This window comes from Nicotiana attenuata, unplaced genomic scaffold (assembly GCF_001879085.1).
Source record: "Nicotiana attenuata strain UT unplaced genomic scaffold, NIATTr2, whole genome shotgun sequence".
In the NCBI taxonomy this organism is placed as follows: domain Eukaryota; kingdom Viridiplantae; phylum Streptophyta; class Magnoliopsida; order Solanales; family Solanaceae; genus Nicotiana; species Nicotiana attenuata.
In genome coordinates this window covers 337,622-347,419 of record NW_017670681.1, presented here as the reverse complement: position 1 = coordinate 347,419, position 9,798 = coordinate 337,622, and the positions used below count along the sequence as shown (strand labels likewise).

At 34.8% G+C, this 9,798-nt stretch overlaps 1 protein-coding gene across 1 annotated transcript; it reads right to left on the bottom strand.

Annotated features, from left to right (window-relative positions):
- Positions 1–730: 730 nt before the first annotated feature.
- On the bottom strand, positions 731–5,800 carry LOC109242239 (F-box/kelch-repeat protein At1g55270-like). The gene is made up of 3 exons (XM_019409093.1): positions 5,686–5,800; positions 5,236–5,300; positions 731–3,085 (listed from the first exon to the last, which is right to left on the bottom strand). The coding sequence occupies exons 1-3, from the start codon at positions 5,705–5,707 to the stop codon at positions 1,835–1,837; spliced, it is 1,338 nt and encodes a 445-aa protein (XP_019264638.1). The 5' UTR covers positions 5,708–5,800; the 3' UTR covers positions 731–1,834.
- Between the last annotated feature and the right edge of the window lie 3,998 nt (positions 5,801–9,798).

Below are 9,798 nucleotides of genomic sequence, written 5' to 3'. Positions count from 1 at the left end.
ACCTCCGAAAAGCGCGAAAAACACTAAAAGAAGTTTATAGATTAAGCTTCAAAATGGATCAACACCAAAAGGGTTCTTCAAATATGAAGGGGTTGGAGAAAAATGGTGAAAGAAGAGAGAGAATCGCGTCGACGAGAAGGTTCTTGATGGAGGATGTGAACAAATCTGCAGATGATTTTATCAAGAATTTCAGGAAGCAACTTAAGTTTGAAAGAGAAGAATCATTTAAACGATTTCAAGAAATGCTTAACAGGGGAACCTAAAGTTGATTCTTTTGTTTAGTTATTTCTTGTGTACTTGGAATTGTAATATTCTCAAGTGAATGCATAGCATATTTGTTCTGTCATATTTCTAATTAGGAAATAAAGTTGCTAAAATTTAAAGATAGGGTCAACTTGTGTGCCGTGCAAGCAATCATTAATGCTTGCATTAGGTAGACCGTCTACATCATACCCCCAGGGGCGCGGAATTTACCCGGATCCTTCATGAATGCGGCATGCTTTGTGTACTGGACTACCCTTTTTTTGCTAATCAAAGACAACACGAGAAGACTCTTATGTGTGTAAAGAGGTTTTAGCTTGAGGACAACAACAACAACAACAACAAACCCAGTATAAATCCCATAAGTGGGTCTGGCGAGGGTAGTGTGTACGCAGACCTTACCCCTACCTTATAAAGGTAGAGAGGCAATTTCCGATAGACCCTCACCTCAAAGAACAATGAATTTAGCTTGAGGAGAGAATATCTTTATGCCAAAGGATCATTCTTTACAAGCAGGATGAAAATATTTGTTGAGGATCACATATCTTTTGACAAAGTTTCCAGACTAGTAAGCAATTCACATCTTCAATAAAAATGAACTTTGGTAATACATATAGACCAAATGCCAATCTATATTTACTGCAAAAGGAAATTCCATGAATTCTAATGCGATAACGCATCGTGTAACTTTTTCAAGATTTCACATAACTTTTGTAAGTAAGAATACAAACTCAACATGTTATGCAAAATCTTGAAAATGTCACAGCACTGAACCTACTACGATTACCTGTTTCATAGAACCCTTTGTCGAAAAGCACAAGCTTTAGGATTTTAGGAAATAGACATTGCCGCTATGCTCTAACGGATCATAAGCAACATATTCAAACAGCAGGAGCAGCAAGATCATAATGCTGAATATAAGGAACTTCTAAATAAGCCACTTCAGCAGCCAATGGTTGCAGCTCAATGCCGCTGCTATCCCAATCACATATTGTACAGATCTTGAAAGAAAGCAAGGGAAGAAGGTAAGAAGCAAAGATTCTACCTATATGTCCTTCAGTAACCAACCTATGTTTTTCTACCATTGGTGCAAACAACAGACTAAATGGATACACAAAATATAGAGCTATTTGATCTCTTTAATCTTTTATGAAGCGACGAAATAGCCTCGTTTTTTCTACTTCGAAATTCATTAGCAAGCTAGCTCTGTATTTGAACAGACATCTGCTGATGAATAAATGGCAAAGTATGAAAATACCAGGAAATCCATGCTTGAGCTGTTGATGCTGAAAGCCTGAAACCCTCCACTTCAAGGCCAATATCGAATTATGTTCAATCCAAACACTTCCATATGACATATACAATATATTACCGAGGTGAGCGTTATCTGCAGAGGTTGCAGAAGGTCATCAGGAAGTGAAAATGGATTATGCAACTATTTGGTTCACAAACTAGCACTAGACCATGTTGAGGACGTCAAGACTGCTTTAACGGAAAAGATTTTGTTCTTGAGGTTGAAGAAGTTAACCAATTCTTAGTTCTCATCAAGGGCGAGTATATACTATGGACATGCTCAAGCTTGTAGCACTTGACAATGCACAATATGGCTCTTCAACCCTCCTCGTCCTGCAATGCTTGACCATAAATTAGTGAACAGAGTTCTGAAGTGCCCTTTACCGGCAATGTTTTCCCAAAGATGCGGGTTAGTTTCAACTTGTTTATCAGGATTTGACACATCAACAATACTAATGCTCATGTTGTTACGGATTATACAGAGTTTACCGTTGAGGGGAACCAGAGCTGCAGCCTCTAAAGCACGAGAACTTCCAAGATGGAGCTTGCTGTCAATAAATCTATTCCATGAATGTGTGGCTTCATCATATACTCTAAGTTTACACCCATCACGACAGTCCAAAGCATAAAGGCGACCATCCATGGAGATGCTTGGATTGCGCCAACCAGCAACCATCCCGTTATTGACAGGGCTCCATGCATTCATCTCTGGGTTATAGGATTCACTCAGAACCTCTCTGTGAGATCCCAATCCTTTTAAAAACCACTTCCCGTCATAAACAACCCCAATAAAGGGCACCATAGCTGTGCTCATATCAGCAATAAAGCTCCAGCGGTTCCTATTGGGGTCATAAACTTCAGCTGAACGGAGAGTCCTCTGGATTCCTTCACACTCTCCACCAGCGACATAGAGACAGTTGTTGATTACACAAGAACCAAAGAAATGACGTCTACGAAGCATGTCTGGTGCCCTGTGCCATTTATTTGTTCGAGCACTATAAAAGATTACCCGTCGCATAGACCCCTTAATTGGATCTTTTCCACCAAACAGGTACAGATGGCAACCGCTAAGAACAGCACAACCAAATCCAAGGGCTTCACTGTATTCCCCCGGAACAGGTGGAAGTGGCTGCCACAGTTGATAGGTTGAATCAAATGCATGCCACGAAATCCTTCCATCACGATCCCTCTTCATCACATATACCCACTCCTCTGCCATTCCAAGACTCTTCCTGAGAGAGTAAAAGAAGTTTCCAGCAAGAAGCCGATACCACCTTTTGCAGACTAGACGGAGCTTGTTGTGTTCAACACGGGGAACACGTATTAGACAAGCAATTGCAAGATCATCTGGTAGGCCAGGTAGAAGAGGTGGCTGCACTCTTGACCTCTCCCTGCGAGAGTTTTTAGTCTTGTGTGCGCGAGGATTAATGTCTGGCTGGATACAAATTTTCGATCCTGGGACAAATTTTCTTGCCCCAGCAACTGTCTTTAATCCCGAGTCAACCTTGCAATAGCATGACACCGAGTCAACCTGCCAATGTTTACCAATTAGAATATGCAGGTGCATTCTACCACCAGACAAATATAGCAAAGGAGAATGCCTTCTCTACAGTAGTAGGAAAACTGAAATATAGACAAATCATCATTCACTATTTACACCAAAATTGAGAAAGGAAAAATTGAGGATATGCGTGACAGTGAGTTTGAGATAGTACAATGCCTGGACAAGGTATAAACACCATATTCTAAATAACATGGTGCCTACCGAATAGCAGAATTTACTAGCTATGAGCTCTCATATTAGCCTACCGCAAAATATATCACCACTTTAATGATCATATTATTATGAGTTCTTTGAGTTAAGTCTCGTTAGCCATTAGTTCACAAATCTACCGAAAGAGCACAAGACAGGCACCTAATCCATTGTGCTTTATAGCAATGTAACCTAATTTTAACATTCTAAGTTTATGAGACTGCTCCTCATAAAGCAGGACCTTATTTTTCAGTGGATTGTACAAACCTATTTAGTACAAAACTTCTAAAAATTTGAAGTGCACATTCATATATTCAACACCAATTTTAGTCTATGTAATAATGCTCTATTTTGCCATACTTCTATACAAGAAATGACAAAAGGAAGTAAAAAATAGTACAATTTCAGACCACCTCTTGCTCGCAGAGTTGAATTCAAATGAAAATTTAGAGCAGAATTAGCACATCTAGTTCATGCAAAAGACAAACAATATTAAAGCCAGTAAGAGAGGGATTTTATTATTTTTGCTTTTTTGATAGGCGAGTAAGAGAGGGACTCTTTTCAACATTGATCACACTAAAGTGGAACAGCACAGCCCCTACAAGTTCATCATATACAAGAAATGCAAGACTCGTGTTTCAAAAAAAAATGAAGAGAACCCATTGTAAAACGGAAATGGAAAGACAACCACTAATATTATAGCTCCATGTCAATCTTATAGACAATCATAATTGTCCACATTATTCCTAAAGAACGAATGGAATCAAAAATCAAGATAACCACATGCGGATCCAAGGTTAAGCCTTCCTTGGCAATCACAATCTTCTCTGATAAAAGAAAGAAAAAGACTCACAACATAGTAGAAACTTCTAGTTCTTACACACCACATAGATTCAGTTGAATAAGATGCAACATAATTGTAACTTTATTCACTTATCACGATAAATTGACTTCAGTCAATCTTAACCATGAGCCTGTGATGGGATACTCTCTTCCTGAAAAGCAACTATAGTCTGGAAACAGCTCAAGGACTCAAGTCAACTCAACATTCAATCATCTTTTCTAGTTGCTAAATTGAATTAACAAAATTGTTACAGAGTGAACTAATATGATTGTTAAAGAAGACCTTTGCAAATTAACGAATTTCATGAAAGTTGCAGCAAATGGACAACAAAGAGATCAAAGAGGGTCATCTTCAGAAACATGACCACAACGACATATAGTTGTTTCTCAATCTATAATGCTGCAAAGATGAAGCTTCAAATTCAGGAAGAGGTGAACCCCAGAAGCGCGTTGAAAACAATAACATGGGCAAAAACTCAAAGAACCCTTAAAAAGCTGCACATTTAGCAAGATTTTCACTTGAGCACCTCCCAATTTTATACCAATCGAAGCTCAAAAGGCCAAATTAAGACAAGACCCAAAAACCACACCAGCTAAGTACCAAAAATCCTACAAAATTAAAACTTCAACAAAAATCTTCATCAGGGTATCTCAAGAAAAAAGCTAAAATACCAAATTTCTTCCAAAGGTAGCTCCTTTACCAGGAATTTTCATTGGGGTACCTGAAGAAACAAGCTAAATACTAAAAATTCTTGCCAAGGTAGCTCCTTTACCAGGAATTATCATCAGGGTACCTCAAGAAACAAGCTAAATACCAAAAATTCTTGCCAATTTAGCTCCTTTACCAGGAATTTTCATCAGGGTACCTTAAAAAACAAGCTAAATACCAAAAATTCTTGCAAAGATAGCTCTTTTACCAGGAATTATCATCAGGGTACGTCAAGAAACAAGTTAAATACCAAAAATTCTTGCCAATTTAGCTCCTTTACCAGGAATTTTCATCAGGGTATTTCAAGAAAAGGCATTAATCAAACAAATTAACAGAATAAAAAAGAAAAAAAGTCAAAAAGATTATGAAGACTCACCAGTGGAGGTTGAACTCGAAAACCCCTATGTGCATTTGGAGACCTTTCAATTGTTTGGTCCATTTCTGTAATGAAAATTTCATGCACAAAAAGATTCAAAATTTCATTCACCCCTTAGAAGAATCAGATCAAGAGAGCTAAAAGCCCAAAGAAGAGCTTTGAAATACCCCTTTTTTTCCACTTTATATCCCTTTTTAAAATGCAATAAAAAGAAACAAAAAAAAAAAAAAAACAGTGTTTGGAAGTTAGAACTACAGCAACTTCAAAACTGTGATAAGCATTCTCTCTCTTTTTTTCTTTCTCTAAATAGACCAAGACTATTGTCTTTCACCTACTTGAAAAAATTAAAGAAAATCTTTGTTGCAGATTTGATAATTAATACTAATCTTTTTTCTGTAATCTGAGAAATTTAATTTTTTCTGTTTTTAGTCACAGGACAAGAAACTTTACCAGATTTTTTTAATGCTGGCATTAATTAATTGGGTCAAACCCAAACTGTTCTCTCTGTCTTTGTGTGTGAAAGAGAGATGGGGTTGTGGTTAAAGGAGGGGCGAGGGGGTGATTTTGGTTTGGGGTTGGGGTTTGTTATATTAAAAATATATATATTGAAAATGTCAGCACCAGACTAGTATAAGATTTTATTTGGATGGAAACATTNNACCAGACAGTATAAGATTATTTAGTATGAAACGAATACTAAAAAGTAAAAAAAAAAAAAAAAAAAAAAACTCGTGCATTAAGCTTTCGTTATATGCAAGGTCTAAAAAAGGGTCGGACCACGTGGAGTCTGATGTAAGCAATCATACTTTATATTGCTATAAAATATTGCTTCCGAAACTTGAACTCGTAATCGTATGATGATAACGTTTACTGTTACACGAAGATGGAACATATATGAGATCTTACAATAAAAAAAATTAAAAAAAATAAAAAGAGAGAGGAAATTTTTATGATAGGTGGTTGAAAAATGATATCGAAATTCTTATTAAATAAATTTAGTTGAAAGAAATTTTTGTCTACTGAATTTTCATTTGTTTAAAGTTTTCTGCCTGATGACTTTGTTTTCATGCTTGTTAGTAATATTTTTTTTTAAATAAATGTTCCTTTCAAATTTTAATACTACTAATTAAATCGTTGGAGGTCCAAAATGTAGTAGTGGTTATAGTTTATCAATTCAATCTCAAAAAATTAACTAAAAGCATCAACTATAAATTTGATTATGCTAAGAAATTACTCGCGCTCGAAGTTTATACTAAATTAATATTAAATATTAAAAGACATGTATTTTATATACACACATTTATTACTTAATCAAGTTTAAATAATATATAAACTTTAATATTTAACGACTAAATTCAAATTATTTGATATTTTGTAAACACGATTCAAACAAATATTTATCATCAATAGACCAGATTGGATTATTTTTTCTCATCCAACTTGAGATTATGCAGTTGTTTTTATTTCCATAACATGCATGTTTGCTCTGGTAATTTTCACCATATTATTTTTTGTTTATAGATTTGCCCTTGGTATTCTTTTAGAACTTCAAATTAAAATTATTTTCGTTGTTGTAGAAATATTTTTTTTATTAATATGATATCTAATTTGGCAAACAGTTAGTTGTTGCTAACTATATAAAGAGTTCAAGTAAATGTAATAATAATAATTTGAAAAAGACTAGCCTTCATCTATAATTAATGCCTCTACCTATAATAATCACCAAGAAAAGGTCTATTCACAACCAAAAACACCAAAGTCCCTTCAACAAGCAATATTAAAAAAAAAAAAAAAAAAAAAAAAAAAAAAAAAAAAAAAAAAAAAAAAAAAAAAAAAAAAAAAAAACTTAGGTTATATACAGTATCAGTTAACAAATTTTGACATTAGCGGATTATCTTTATCTGTCGTAGCAGATAATTTATTTTATTTTTAATAGTATAATCACATTTTAAGAAGGCTTGTACGTAAATATTCTTTCGATTACCTGATGTTTCAAAAAAAAAATTAACATTGTCAGTACATATAACTTAAATTAATATTAAAATGGCTAGCTTCCCCTAGTTTATCTTCCATTAATTGAATTTTGGGTGGTTAAGAAGTGAATATTAAGCATAATGAGGATTTATTGTTCTTCTCTATTCTTAAAAAAAGATTTGAAATTTGAAGGTTTCTTTTATGGTGAATTAAATGTGAGAATTTTGAACTGATATTTGCTTCAATGTTTGATAATTAACTACCTTATATTGAGTATTAAATTATTGGCCACCTGGGCCATATTCATATCATCTTTTTTTTTCTCACCCGATGTCCGGTTCTCATATTGGAGCCCGACTATATCTAAATTCGGTTAAAATATCATGGTATAGCCAGTTTTCACACTGGTCAATGAAAAATAGCCAGCGTTTACCAAGTCAATGAAAAATAGCCACTATTTTGCTGCAACAGGGACCGGTCCAGTATAATATACGGGAGTTCTGGTGCATTTGTATACGAACTCCAGCATATTATGCTGGACCGGTATACTTTGCTAACTCCTGTAAAATTTGCGGGAGACTGGAGCACCAGTGCTCCAAACTCCAGTATATTATACTAGACAATTATACTTGCTGGAACTCCCGTAAAATTTGCGGTAGTTCCAGCATAGTTATCCTGGAACTCCCGTAAAATTTACGGGAGTTCCAGCATACTTATGCTGGAACTCCCGTAAAATTTGCGGGCGTATTTTTCCGAATTTTGAACAGTGTTTTCGCTCAGATTTAAAGTGGCTAAATTTCGATGACTTTGAAACTTGGCTATTTTTCAACGACCAGTGGTAAATCTGGCTATTTTTGAATTTCTCCCCTAAATTCGTGCCGGGTAAGGCCCCATTCGGGGGGTAGCGCTCCCTACCAAGGATTTTTTCGTATCAAGAACTCGAATTCGAGACCTCTGGTTAAGATAGGAGCAGCCTCATCCACTGCACCGCGTCCTTGATGGTATATTCATATCATCTTTTGGTATGGAATATGAATTACTTTCAAATATCGTAGATGACTCATTTAATGGAAGTTAAATGATAAAGAAAAACTTATGATCGAAACATTTATCAAATAATAATTATTGTCATAATAATTCGTGAAAAGATATTGAATTTTTGTTACTTGAAAAAGATTTTATTAGGACTACGGAGAAGGGTCAAAAATGTCCCTGAACTATTGAAAAATATCTAAAAGTATCCTTCATCCACCTATTGGGCTAAAAATACCCATTCATCTACCTCTTTGGTTCACTTATACCCTTTGACCATTAGGTCAATACTGAGTTTCAAAAATAATTATTTATTCCATGTGGCAACTTCTTGGTCAAAATTAAAACATCTAACCTATTAGAAAGACCCACTCATATCTACCCGTTTTTCGAACTAACCCACCTCAACACTAACCTGACCCGGATAAAAAGTTCAAAATATATAAAAAAGACGCCCGGCGTGGCAACATTACCAGTTTGTTCTTCCTAAGGACGTGGTGCTAGTAAAGAGCTTATATGAGTAAGTTCCCAAATAGGTGCTTTCGGATATTCTGCATTTTCAAGCATTGAGGAACTGGATCTTAACCTTTTTGGAACACTTGGAGAAAAATATCAATCTTCTTGGAGCTCACTTGATGTAGCGACGAGTTGGCAATGTTATACTTTGTAGATTTTGGAATCATATAACTTTCTATGTCACGGTTTTGATAGATTTTGGATCCTCTTTTTTTTAGTTGAATTTTTTGTTTGGGTCGGGTTAGTATTTGAAGCGGGTTAGTACGAAAAACTGGTAGATATGGGTGGGTCTTTCAAATGTGTTAGATGTTTTAATTTTGGCCAATAAAAAGTTGACACGTGAAATTTAAATAATTATTATTTTTAATTCAGCATTGACCTAACGGTCAAAGGGCATAAGTGAACCAAAAAGGTGGATGGAGGGGTATTTTTAGCCCAATAGGTGAATGGAGGATATTTTTAAACTTTTTTCAATAATTCAGGGACATTTTTGATCCTTTTCCATTTTTTTATATAAATATTATGTTCAATATAAAATTTATCGTAGTAAAATATTGATTCGCTCGTTCAAATACAATAGTGGAGATTTTAAAGAATGGTTTTTTTTTTTCTTTTTTTCTTTTTTTGGGTTTTTATCGCATTGGGGATAGGCTAATTTGAAACGCGTCGCATAAGGACAATTAAAGAGAAAATTGCTCAATAAAAGGATTTATTATTCTTTAAATAGGAGATTTTTCAGCAATATAATGAGTCACAAGAAGAGCAATAATCATTTCCTCATAAACATGACTTGATTGGTCAAATAAAGATGTAAAAGTTAGCTCATTTTCCATATTATAAAGCATTATTGTGGGTCCTTTTTGGATATTTATCCATTATGACGGCCATTTATAGTTTTTGATAATTATAGGTAAAGATTAGTGAACTTTATTTTTATAAATCAACATGATAACATGTACTGTAATTACAATTTTTTGTCTTTGACATCCCTCATGCAGTTAATTAAATGCAATTAATTTGAACCCCCCCCCCCCCCCCTTT

What these genes read in the sequence shown, in the direction of transcription:
- LOC109242239 (XM_019409093.1), bottom strand. Translation starts at nt 5,707, where the DNA reads ATGCCAGCATTAAAAAAATCTG. An exon ending in GCCAGCATTAAAAAAATCTG is followed by an intron (nt 5,301 to 5,685) that starts GTAAAGTTTCTT and finishes TTTTCATTACAG; the next exon opens with AAATGGACCAAACAATTGAA. An exon ending in TTCGAGTTCAACCTCCACTG is followed by an intron (nt 3,086 to 5,235) that starts GTGAGTCTTCAT and finishes AAACATTGGCAG; the next exon opens with GTTGACTCGGTGTCATGCTA.